This window comes from Centruroides sculpturatus, unplaced genomic scaffold (assembly GCF_000671375.1).
Source record: "Centruroides sculpturatus isolate CEXI.00-Female unplaced genomic scaffold, Cexi_2.0 scaffold954, whole genome shotgun sequence".
NCBI classification, from domain to species: Eukaryota; Metazoa; Arthropoda; class Arachnida; order Scorpiones; family Buthidae; genus Centruroides; species Centruroides sculpturatus.
Window position 1 is genome coordinate 284,786 of NW_019385191.1, and position 13,999 is coordinate 298,784.

General features: G+C 28.0%; 1 protein-coding gene across 1 annotated transcript in view; it reads left to right on the top strand.

Moving 5' to 3' along the window:
• LOC111635962 (OTU domain-containing protein 6B-like) overlaps positions 1 to 13,433 on the top strand; it is a 19,384-nt gene extending 5,951 nt beyond the window's left edge. The window contains exons 2-8 of the mRNA XM_023381107.1: positions 2,921 to 3,058; positions 4,883 to 4,902; positions 4,974 to 5,019; positions 5,089 to 5,197; positions 5,276 to 5,337; positions 13,049 to 13,155; positions 13,228 to 13,433. Of these exons, the coding sequence (XP_023236875.1) occupies positions 2,921 to 3,058; positions 4,883 to 4,902; positions 4,974 to 5,019; positions 5,089 to 5,197; positions 5,276 to 5,337; positions 13,049 to 13,155; positions 13,228 to 13,312 (567 nt within the window). The 3' untranslated portion in view covers positions 13,313 to 13,433. The remainder of the gene's footprint in view (positions 1 to 2,920; positions 3,059 to 4,882; positions 4,903 to 4,973; positions 5,020 to 5,088; positions 5,198 to 5,275; positions 5,338 to 13,048; positions 13,156 to 13,227) is intronic.
• Positions 13,434 to 13,999: the final 566 nt, after the last annotated feature.

Genomic DNA, 13,999 nt, shown 5'->3' on the forward strand with positions numbered 1-13,999 from the left:
TCCCTCTCTATCATAACCTATGTAGTGTATATGTAAATTTATTCTGAGTAGAAGCAGTCCCAGAATTATATCAAATTTCTGTTTATTACTAATTTATTATACAGAATGATCACAATTAAAGAGTAAATGTTCATCACTCTGTGTAGGAAGAACTATTGGGCAATTCTCAATCAAATTTAGTATATCATACTGTCCTGATTGTATAGTTTTGATTTTCAGGAAAAATTTTTATTCAAAATTCAGCCTCTAGAATGAAATATGGCATTGCTCTCATTTTAATGTGCATATTATGTACTACATTTACTAACAAATTTCAAGAGTTAAGAAACAAAGTACAATTATTTCAATTACAGATGCAGTATGTTGAATTGGTGTTATATCAAAGATATGGCTCTGTAATAAAACCGTCCACAAAACCTTTGTATCTCCAGTTGTAAAGTTTTTTATTAGCGACCAACGTTTTTGATCTTAAACAGATCATCTTCAGGTCTGAATATACAACCGAATTAGAATGAAAAATAGAACATACTAGTTTAAAAACTTGGAACAACCAATAAATGAATACATAATGTACTTAGATATAAAATAAACTAAAATACAATAAAAATAAAAACAAAATATTGGCAATGATTTTTTAAAGCATGGCAATATTTATGTGAAAAACAATTACCCTCACTAATTGACGTTAAACGCAACTTATGAATGCAGATTATAACTGTGCATTATATTTAAATACAGTAGAGCGTCGATTTTTCGAAAGTCAATCATCCGAAACGTCAATCATCTGAAAGAATTCCAGTCGGCGAATTTAAATTTTCACCAGTGCTCTGGCGCTTCAATCTTTGGCTATGTCTTGGGCTACTCAAATATTTTACGTTTTTGATACTAAATTAACATCTGAAGTATAATTTTTTATTATTTTTATATTTTTCAATATATTTATTTTGTTTGTACAAAATAAAAAAATAATTTTTAACGATACAATAGTCTTTGTTAGGTTTAACATCAACGAAAATTCAACGCAAAGCGACACGCAACGGAGAAAAATTTTGACATTGGATATGTTAAACTATTTTTTCGTACGTAAATCAGTTATCCGGACAACCCCAGTCCCCAATTGATTCGGAAAATTGACGCTCTACTGTAATATTTTAATTTTAATTTTTATAATTTTAAAAAATTATTGTCTATATTTTGTTTTTATTTTTATTGTATTTTATTTTATTTTATATCTAAATACATTATATACATTATGTACTTGTTTATTGGTTTTTCCAATTTTTTTAAACTAGTATGTTCTATTTCACATTCTGATTTTGTTGTGTATTCGGACCTGAAGAAGAACTTTTTAAGATTGAAAATGTTAGTCCTAAAAAACTTCACAACTGAAGATACAAAGGTCAAAGGTTTTTGTGGACATTTTTTATTACAATTAGACCCAGTTCATTTGTATTGCCATAGAAGTATTCATATGGCTCTTGTGTCTTCTGCTTTAAAAACTGCATTTACTGCACAAGTTGCATCAGTTGCATAGTGGAATGCAACTGATCTGCATGATGTGTTGTACACTTGAAATTCTACCTTTTAAGACAGTTGGGTTGGAAACATTGCTTTGGTACAATATGCTCTTTAGCCCATAATCAAAAGTCATAGGGGTTCAGATACAATCATGGCAACCATGATATTGGAAATGACTAATACTAGAATGTGCATAAAATGATGTTGCAATAAAACTTGTATGCATAAGCTAATATACGGGGTGCATCATCTTTAAGTAAGGTGTTAGTATTCAGATAGTTTCTCTGCTGTAGTGCTTAAATGACAAAATTTTGGATTACTCCAAAACTCCAAAATTTGTCACAAACAAATTCCACATATATATATAGAATTTGTTGGTGACAAATTTAGTATATGTATACATACTGTCAAACACACATACAAAAATTTTACTTCAAAATTCAGCCAGTAGGGCAAAGTTTGGCATTAAGGGTATTGCTGTTCCCTTAATGTCTATATTACATGTTTTCTAATAAATATATGGAATTTGTTGGTGAATATTTTTGTCAGACCAAACATTTTGTGACTTTTTATATACAAAATTTGTTATCAATAAAAAACATGAGTAACATACACATTAAGGGAACAGCAATGCCAAATTTTGCCTTAGTGGCTGAATTTTAAAGTAAAATTTTTGTATGTATGTTTGACAGTATGTATACTAAATTTGATTGAGATTTGCCCAATAGATCTTTCTACAGAGACTAATAAAATAAAATGTTTCAACTAACATTATCTGTAGAAAGTATACAATAAAACAAAATGAACAATATTTGAAAGAAATACTTCAGTTTAATTTCTGAATTTATTAAAATTAATAGTAATTACAAATCTTAATAAAACATTTGATTTATTAATTTTTCAGTACATGTTATTTTAACAAAGGAAGATATAAAGATTTCAAAATTCATTAAGAGCTTTTAAATGCAGAACTAAATTTGTATTTAAGTTAATTATAATTTTATACATACATAAAATTATTCAAAAATCCAAGCAGGTTTTAGAACTTCTGGATGTTAAATGATTAAATAGATGATTGTAGACATTCATAAAATCAAAGATCTTAATAATTTGAACAATTTAAATGATTTATCAACAAAACGCTTTGTTGTTAATTAATTAATTTAAATTTTTTTTAATAAAATAGTAAAAAAGCATCGTTGAGAGGAAAGTTTATTGCAACTTTACATAAATAATAACATATATATATATATATATATATATAATGTTTCTAGAATTTCAGATTGTAAAATCAAATTGTGTTTGATGGAAATGAAACTTGAAAATTTGGAAGATTTAAGAATAATAATAATAAATTTGTTTTAATAGTACTTATAATATCTTAAATCTTATTAAAATTTAGGAACGTAAAGCTAATAAAGAGAAGGAGAGAGAACAACTTATAGCACAACAAGAGAAGGAAAATCTTACAGGTGCTCGAAATGTAGAAGCTGAAAAATTAAAAAAATTGCTTACAGAAAAACAATTAGCAATTTTTGAGGTAAAGTAATCTATTTTCAAATTAATTCAAATTGTTATCTTAAAATATGATATAAGTATTAAAAACCATTAATCAGTGTTAAATGTTTATAACATACTTGTAAACTTAAATGATTGTCAAAATGGTTAAACATTGATAAATTAAAATAACTTTTAAAATTTACATACAAATTTAAGATGATAGTTTTGGAATTTACTGCATTAGAAGAAAAATTACCAAATATTAGGATGTTAAATATAAATGCATTATATTCTTCTATTGTATTTGAATAATGTTTGAACATATTAACTTATAGATCTGAAATGTGCATGTTTTATGAATGTTTTGTTGGCTATTAGTAAATTTATTGCAAAAGGACTCTTGTACATTTCTTATGGATTTTGTTCTTGATGAAATTGGCTGAAATTTTAGTGTATAATGATTCTTGTCTAACTGATCAAAAGCCTCAATGGGCATGAAGTTTGAAAATACCTAGTTGTTTTTGCTAGAGGTATGTAAAAAAAGTGTATGTATAGGGTGGTAACAAAAGTCTCTCTGATAGAAGGGGTGGAGGGGTCAAAATTTGCACCATTGTTTAGCATATGCTCAATGTAGTATAAGTCAGCAAAAAGTCTGTGGTGATTGTTCTATTACTTTGAAATAATTGACTGAGAAGAGACTTTTGTTATCATCTTGTGTATACACCTCTTGTATATTTAAACAACTGTAGTAAAAAAGCTAGCTGTTTTCATACTTTGAGCCCATTGAGACTTTTGATCAGTTAGTGAAGAACTATAACAATTTCAGCCAATTTCACTGAAGGCCAAAATCTATAAGGATAGTGTGATGTCCTTTTACTTTAGTGCACATACATGTGATAATCATATGTCAATCTATATTGCCAATTATACATTATTTTTTGAGAAAATGCAGGAAAATAAAATTTTAATATCTACTTTGTCTTAAGATCAGTATATTGTTTGATCATTTTATTAAGATTCAGAGTTCTCCTTACTAGGAAGGCTTGAAAAGGCAAGGAATTTTGTAGTAGTCAAGGAAACTCATATTTTACATTAAGTTCAAGAATTCATTCATTTCTCTGGAAATTTACATACACTAAATTGATGGCTTTGGAATGAAGATTTATGGTTAAAGTTAAAAATGTTCTAAAATCATTTTGCATTTTCTGATGTTATGTGCCTGTGTACACAATATACAATAGTCTTAACCAATAATGATGATATTCTATGTACGTAAGTAGCAAATATGAAAATGAAACTTAATTAATTTAACTATCATACAGTTAATTGTTAGATTAGAAATTTTAGAAAATTGTAATTCAAAACATATTTAAGTAAGTAGATTATTTAATTTGGAATATAACATAATAATATATATTGATAGATTCCAAATAATAAATAATGCTAATATGTTTTTCTCACTGACTCTACTTATCTAAACTTTTCAAATTTATATTAAAATCATATGTGCAATTTAAACATGGTAATAATACACATTTTGTAACATTGTTTTTTGATTAATTATAAGAGAAATTTGAATAATAAAATCTTTGCCATCTGATATTAAATGCCAACTTGACATGCTTTAAACATGCTTGCAATTATTTTCAGTTTCTTTTATTGCAATACAGATTCAAATCATTAATAAATGATAAATTAAATTTTCAAAATTATAGTGAAAGTAATTGTTTTGTAAGAATAAATTACTTTTTAATTTATTTAGTAATTTTAACTATTTATTAAATAGTTAATTATTAATATCTCAGTTTTACATAATGTTTAAATGAAACAATTTAAATTAAATTAATGATTACATTAATTTCAGGTACCCTCAGATGGAAATTGGTAGGTTCATATTTCATATATTAATAATTCAAGTACATTATAAACTAATTTTAATTACATTTATATTTCAGTTTATACAAAGCAGTTGAACATCAGCTTTCATTACAGAATATAACTGTAAGTAACTTTACATGCATGAAATTATTATCTCAATGATATATTTTACAAAAGTTTTATATTTATTAGACAACAGTAGAACAACTTAGGAAGTTAACATCAGAATATATGCTTTCACATGCAGATGATTTTCTTCCTTTCTTAACTAATCGCAATACAGATGATATAATGACTATGGGTAAATATGATTTTAAGAAAAGAGTATTTTTTAAATTTTGAGAGATGTATACATTATTATTTATTAAATTTTATTTAGATGAATTTCAACATTATTGTGATGATATTGTTTATACGTCTACATGGGGTGGCCAAGTGGAAGTAAGGATTAAATTTGCCTATAATTACAAATTTACTTAGTTAAAAGTTTTATAAATTTGCACAGTTTTAGATAATTTGATACTATGTTATAGAGCTTTTATCACTAAAATTTTTTTTCTGATAATTTTGTTTATTAATAAATTTCAAATTTCATTCTTCTTGAATAGAGATTCAAAATAGATTTTTCTGTTAGACTATAAATTTACAGGTTAATTATTGATTTTGTTCTGGAGTGCAAAATTAACAATTCAGCATTTTTTCATATTGCACAATAAAAGATGCATTTCTTAGAAGCAGGGCTGTGGAGTCGCGTAAAAATCTACCGACTCCGACTTTTCCTTATCATCCGACTCCGACTCCGACTAAAACATCAAAACTCCACAACTCCGACTCCAATTCCACAGCCCTGCTTAGAAGAAAAACATAATTTTGGAAGAAATAAATATATAAATCAATCTTTTGAATAAGTGATAATCAGAACACAAATTACAAATGTTAATGAAATGGTGTAATTTCTTTATTTGATTGCACTTTGCTTGCTGACAGGCATTTTGATTCATTTAACTTTCTTTTTTATCATTATGTACTAAAATGTAACATTTAGTTGCTTCTTACTGTATATTATGTAGAGCAGTGATTCTCAACCACTGTGCCACGGCACTTTAGTATGCCGCAAGATTTTTGAAGTGCGCCGCCACTGCAAATATCCATACATAAGCAATCTCAGACAAGTAGTTTAATTGGTTCTACCTTCCTAGAGCACATTTGGAAATTGTAACCGGTGTTACAATTGCCAGTAGTTACTAAGATGTTTAGAAAATGTAACCTAAATAACCAACTGTGTTTAAAAAAATCACTGTTATGATGTCACCAGTTGTCCTGCGGTACTTAATGTAGTAATCGTGTGTGCCGCCAAAATTTTAAATTACTAAAAGTGTAACATGACGAAAAAAGGTTGATAATCACTGATGTAGAGTTTTGAATTCTAAAGCATTTTCTAAAGTATACATATTAATATTTTGGCAATTTTAGATGTTATTTATATAACAGAACTTTTTATAATTTACATTATAGTAAATTATAAGTTCTGTTAAAAACTTTTATTGAAAGTTTTATTTTAAATATACAAAGGAATATTTACAGAAGAAAAAATTTAACTTTAAGAGATTAAATATAATTTTTCATTTCCTATTTGAATTTAATAATTTGCTTTAAATCATTTTGAGAAAAGTTTAAATTTGAACTTGTGTTACAAATATTACAAAATATGTAAACAGAAAAATTGTGTTTCTGGATAGAATCTGAACCTACATTCTTTAGTTAGTTTGATAACATGCTGAATTTTCTAATCCTCAGGATAGATTCATTCTTGCCATCTAATGGAATTCTTTAATTCCTCCCTTTTGTGTACATTTGAAAGATGATCCTCATTCAGTATTATAAATTGAAAAAAATTACTAAAATACATTTATGTTTTAATAGTTAAATCAAATTTGAAAAAAAGTTAAAGCTAAAATGTTTTCTGTTTGTTGTTACTATTACTAAAGATCTTTAAAGATACAATATACAAATGATTTATTTGAGAGTTTCAGGATTTAGTGTAATCTTATATAATTTTCTTTTTAAACCCTGAATAAGTGAATAAAAGAAGTTTTCAATATACTTCAATGATAACATTAAAAATATAAAAGATTTTCCTGCTGACCAAAAATATTTTTTTCTTAATTCTATTGATTTGAATTAATTTATAAACTTAAGTACTAGATTCAAAATTTTTATTTAATTTAGATGATTTGGCATCACTAGAATGGGATTTGCCTAAAGTGTTTTTCCTAAAGATTGTTCCTTGAATTACAATCTCAAGGAAAAGCTGGCCACTTCATAACATTAATATTTTGCCAATTTAACCAAGCATGTGCTTGTATTAATGTGTAGGTTTTTAGCAAGATAGTGTCAACTTTATTCTTTTAATGCTTTGTAAATACGTGTATATGGGTCATGAGAGTGATCTTGCAGTATTGTTGATATTCGTTACTGAGTATTTTGGATGATGGAAAAGCCAATTTTAGCATTCTGGTAAAAATGAAAGCTGCATAAACCATCAAGCTTTCTCCAGAGAAATTTTTAGAAAAGAAACATGGTTTTTTATTTATTTGAACTGCAGGAATAATTTGCAAACTAATCATGCTCATCCACAGGTTGTGTTGCATAGCACCAAAATTGCCACTTGGTGATATTTTTATTAAAGTGGTGATAAAAATATAATACTGGCAATAAAAATCCTAGTCTGCTTATTTCCACATTCAGCATGAAACTGAATTACAAAGCACACTTCAGGAAAAACAGCAGAATGCCTAGCTCCCATGCACCACACACTTAGTGATTTCATGATGTCATGTGGCAAGTTTGGGCAGAAAAGTAGGAAGTAACGTTGAGAACTGAAAGCAGTTTTTGCACAATGTCGCCCAGCATTTCCAGATTGGGGATTTTTTTTGTATCGATTGACAGAAATTTGGGGAATTTTTTGGGGTGACTTTTTTCACTGATCTTTTTTACTAGACTAAAACACAAATTTTAACATGACAGAATATGTGAAATACTGTTTAAACATTGTGATCAAATGTATTATTCAAAATTATTCATTACAGAATTTTTCAAAATTGATTCCTGTTGCTAACAATGAGAGGGCCAGATATTCAGATCTTTGATTCAAATGAAACTTGGTGAGCATGTAGCCTTAAACACAAACAGTACCTTCTCCAAATATTAGGATCAGTGGATTAATATAATCCAGTGATATTAATCCACTTATCAAGCATTTCCAAAAATTTGGCCTCTAAAAATTGCAATTTTGCTTATAAGTCTGGAAATTTCACTTGTCTGAATGTGTCTGAGCGGATAAGATGCTAGGCAGTGGAGCTATCTGAACCTTCTGAATTTTAGTTCAGAAGGTTCGGATAGCTCCACTGCCTAGCATTTTTTTTTCTATATATGTAACATAATTATTTTATTGTATTATTAGCATTATTATTACTATTATTATTTTTCATGTTTAAAGCTTATAAAACAAGAGATTAAATTGTGACGTCATTTTTCCCTGTTTAGCAAAAACAAGTCTCTGTATATTTAACTCTTTTTTATATTGTTAACAAAATTTTATTGCTTCATATTTATTTTCAGATATGATGGCATTGTGACATTTGAAGTGTAACAAACATGAGTGCATGAGAAAATTTTCCATAAATTAACAATTAAAAAAATAAAACACTGCAACTATGCTACTCTATTTTTTAACACTTGTCTTTTCATCCATGTGCAGTAACCTCTGAAGCTTATTTGCTTGTAAGAACTCATTATGTAATCATGAGTGAAAATATGTGAAAATAAATGTGAACAAGTGTTTAAATTAACAAAGTAAGAGTTAAATCTACAGAGATTCATTTTCGCTAAACAGGAAAAATGCTATCACAATTTAATCTCTTGTTTTATAAGCTTTAAACATGACTAATAATAATAATAATAATGAGTGATTATTTATTGTGACATCATCACAATGCCAAGCTGCAATTTTTAATTTATTTCACTTAAAATATATGCTCTCCACCTGATATTAGTAGTATCTTGCCCCTGTACATCATACTTTTCCTTTAACAATAGTCATGCAAACTATCTATTAACTGCTTTAACCTATCAGATGGTCAAAGTTTTCTCCATTACGTGTGATGCCATGTCGAATTTTTGTCAATGTTAAGCCTAATGAAAATTACATGTTTTTGAAAAAAATAATTGTGGCTATTGTATTGTCTGAAATTATTTTTTTATTTTGCACGAACAGAATAGATATATTAATAAAAGTAATAACCAAAAAAATTTTATTTTGAAAGTTGGTTTTGATATAAAAATTATAACAACTAGCAACATCTAGTTTCAAAAACATTCCAATGCTGAAGTGAGATATCTTGGTTGAGGTCAGAGGTCACGACCCCAAGATATGTTGGGAATAACACAGGACAGGTTAAGGGGAAACTTTTGAATTGAAATAATGTGACTTCTGGTTTGCACTGGAAATTCATATGTATTCAATCAGGATCTCCTATCCCCAAGCTTTTCATATCTTGTCTCAGATTTCATCTATCTAATTCCATTCTCGAGATTAAGGAAAGATGTATAGACAGATGGATGATAGTTGGAATTGTCTAAAATGTCTAAAAATTTTTTCAAATTGCAGTCCAATGATAATGCTTATGATATAATAAAATAAGAAAATAATTATGTTACACACAAAAAAAAAACAAAACAACTAAGATTTTGAAGATTTATTGGGCAGGTACACTGCCTAGCATCTTATGTCTTATCCACTCTGTTGTCACCTCTCAGACACATGAAATTTCCAAACTTATAAACAAAACCTCAATTTTTAGAGGCCAAATTTTTGAAATGCTTGAGAAGTGAATCCTAATATTTGGACAAGGAACAGTTTGTGTTTGAGACTACATGCTAACCAAGTTTTGTTCGAATCAGAGACCCAAACATCTGGCCCTCTTCTTATAAGTGACAGCTTAAATATTTTGCTTTCCAGATGCCAAATTGATAAGGCCACCAGCAGTTGCATTAAGTAAAACTGTTGGCAATAAATAATTTGAAGTGGCAAAAAAAATTTAAAACTGGCAAAATAGTGGCAATATTTTAAAATTTTCCAGAGAAACCCCTGCCCATCTAAATTAAACGTTTCCTCATCACTTAATATCACTTGAAACAAAAATTTCTTGTTGTTCTGTTGTAATGCCGCAACATTAACATAAGAAGGTGATTCCATTTGTGTTGTTGACTTTGGTGCTGTTTTCCAATTCTCGCTCATGTTCCCTTGACAAATTCAACCTAGCTGCCTTCTGGTTAGGTGTCAGACACTTTCTATTTTGTTATACTAAATTCTTATTTTGTTTAATTGTTCTAAGAATGAAATATTTCGAAACAGTTACATGAAGTACTTGAAAACTGCAAATGAATTTGAAACATTCAAATTCATTTGCAGTTTTCATTGTATTTGATATTGCTCTGTTGATCCAGTATTCGTGTGTCTGACTGTTGTGGGACATCTTACGTGTTTTTAAAACTATAACTATGTTGTTTTGTTACAAATTTTTATATTGTTCCAGTTTATCTCTTTCTAGCTGATCATAATACTGTAATTTGATCTGCAGGTATCCTTTGATTAACACAGTTAATTAATCCCTCAATGCTACTGCATATATCAAAATTGCATTAATCAAATACATTGGTACCTCGGTACTTGACCGAACAATCACCACATGCTAGAACAAATTTTCAATTAATAACAAATATTTTTATTTTTAGCAAATTTGATATTTTCATTTATTAACTCCTTATTTGCCCAGAAAACATATCTATGTTAATGCAGTTTTAACAGCTACCTTTACTTAATTAAAATATCTGCAGTGTATAAAAAGTAGGGTTTGGGAAGTCTCGACATTCTCAAAGTCCTGGAACATGAGAGAACCCACAATCAAAATCCCGGGACTTCGAGACTTCTCAGAATAAAATTAGAATTGAGTTTATTTTTGGCGAGATGTATCAATAAAAAAGCAATTTTAGTAAAAATCAACATTTATTGAACATAAAATCAAATTCTAACATTTATAACACTAATTAAAGTCTAAACAGTTGGTATGTTTAATTCTTATAAACATAGATTCATTTTTTGGCAGTGAAATCTTAAAATTATAAAACCAACTTAGTAATCATACTAATCATTAATAATCATCAACTAGTTTCTATTCATTAGTCATATAAATAATATAATGAACTAGCAATTAGACATCTTTTCTGATTTAATAAAATAGGCATTTAAAAACATCAGAGCATTTACAGTTTGTCCGACAATCTGTTTCTGATTTTTGTAATAATACCTCCTGACAAGGAGAACACTCTGGTTTTCAACAGATGTCAGTTTTATCATGTTTAAAGCTTTATAAAGTAGTTCCAAACTTTCAGTACATTTTCTGGTTTCTTCAAATAACTGGAACTCCTTTTTTAATGCTGCTCTTGATCTTTTTGCAAAAATTTCGGATACATTTTCTTTGATTTTTTTGATTGCCTGTTCCATTTGACTTTGAAATGACTCATCGGGTTCGTTGTGTACTGTAGAGCTACTGGTACTGGGTTCGGTGTCCATTATTTCCAAATCTGGCGTTTGGATACAAGGGATATTTTCAAAAAGTCTATAATGCAGATCTTCCGCAAAAGCAATAAGTGCAATTTTATTCAAAATCGAAGTAAACAAAATCTGTATGTTGCGACTGTGAGTTGTGGTGGCCAGTGTGCAAATATTTTAACAAACATTTAACAGAGTAAGGTTAAAAGTCACATGGCCCTGTAAATTACCCCCACCTGCATTGTTTATTTGTAAACAGGAGGGAGAACAAAGGAAGCATTGCTCAGCTAACCTTTTGAAAATAAAATTTCGATAAGTGTGTCTCGAGTCTTGACCTGAGTGTCCCAGGACCCGAGACAATTAAATTTAGAAAAAGTCCCGGGACTTTGAGACACAAGACGTCCCGGGACGCAAACCCTAATAAAAAGGGATTGCTGCAATTAATTTCACATGTTAAGCAAAGGATACTTGTATTTTAATATCCAAAAGCTTTCCTTTTCATAAGGCTTTTTTTTTTCAAATAAGACAGTTTTCTTGCTTTAATAACATGTAGTGTCATTTTTATATTCAAATTTTTCCAATGCTGATATCACCCTGTAACAATTTCTTATTTAAAATCTTAAACAAATGTCTTCTTTTTCTAAGTTAATTAAAGATATAGTCTGTCCAAAAAAATATCCAATTATAATTTTTAATTGGATATTTTCTGTTTTTTTTTTTTTAAGGAATGTTTTAACCTGACAGCCAAGTAACCTCTAAAGCAGTGTTTCTCAACCTCTAATGAATCGTTGCCCCCTTCAACGTAGTATCACCCCCTTCACTACAAAATACCGATGTCAAGGGCCAAGACTAACGCCAAATTCGTACTGCATTGAATAGACTAGTGACTAGTATAATGTTATTTGTTTAATTATTGTACGATATAACAAATAAAATAGCTAATTATTCTTAATATAACATTTTACTATATCGCCCAGAAAATTGTTTTTCTCCCCCCAAAATTTAAATTGTTACTAATACATGTGGGTGTTTTTCCCTCAACATGGAAAAACACCCACATGGGGGTGATATTGCCCCCGTTGAGAAACACTGCTCTAAAGAAAGGTCCTGTCATCAAAGGTGTATTCTAGAACATATGATAAGAATAAATGGTGGTTACCAAGAATTTTTTTGGACAGACTGTGTCTTTAATTAACTTACAAAAATTTGCCTTATGACAAAATTCTACAAGTCTTTTTTTTCTCTTTATCTTATGTCTAGTTTGTCCTTCTGATTTATTGAAGACTCAATGTTTTTTACAGAGAAATTTATTTTTCAGGAGAATTTGCTAACCAGTAGTTTTTATTTTATAATTTAGTAAAATTAGTTTGTATTGCAGTTAAAAAAAATAGCTAAAAATTCTCTGCTGAAGTTTACTTTTAATAGTATAAATACTTTATTTAGCTTTGTAGTTATTTTTTTTCTTATATATTTATTTATGCTGATTATAAACTAATTTTACATTTTTCTGTTGTAATAGTATAAATTTAAAATTTTTAGCTCAGTGCACTCTCTCATATATATAAAGTACCTATTGAAATAATTCAAGCAGATGGTCCACAGTTAGTTATTGGAGAAGAATATGAAAAATCTCCTCTAGTACTCTGGTAAGGAATAATACATATATAATAATAATTCAAACTTAAGCAATGTTATAACTAACAACGAATATTTTACAGTTATCATAGACATATTTATGGACTCGGAGAACATTATAATTCCACAATAGCAAGAGAAGATAATCCTGAAAATGCAGAATCATGACAGTAATCTTATTTTAAATTTATTCTTGTCTGTATTAATATTGACAAATTGAAATATGATCTTGTATTGAATTACAACATGCATTTAAAAAATTAACATAAATAAAAATAATAATGTAAAATTATTACATATCAATTTAATATCAGTGTTATTACACTAACAACAGTGTGAACTTTGACAAAATTTTGTGATATAACAAAGCAATATGTAAGTTGCAAAACTTCTTTTTATTGAGTATTTGGAAATGAATAATGTAACTGAAATTACACAATAGTAACATGCTAAGATGATTCTTCTGATGAATCATTCCATAAAGAAATTTAAAGTTATTTGTAATATGAATTATGGATTATAAAATATGTTATATGCAATAATACAAAAATGTCTGATATATTTTTAAACTTTCATAAACAAAATTTATTATTGTGTGATATTCAAAATCTTAAAATTTTATTATTTTCTTTGCTAATGAATATCCAAATATAAGAATTAGTCTTAATTTTGTAAATCCATAAATTATTCCATAGGTAGAAACTCAAATTAAGACATTCTTGTGTAAAGATTAATTAGAAATTAATTTTGAATTTATTAATTCTAGAACAAATAATTGAGCTCATGCTGTAATCCAGTAGAATAGTTATAGCCTGAAATAGAATCTGGCAGTTTGGTTAATCATATATATATATA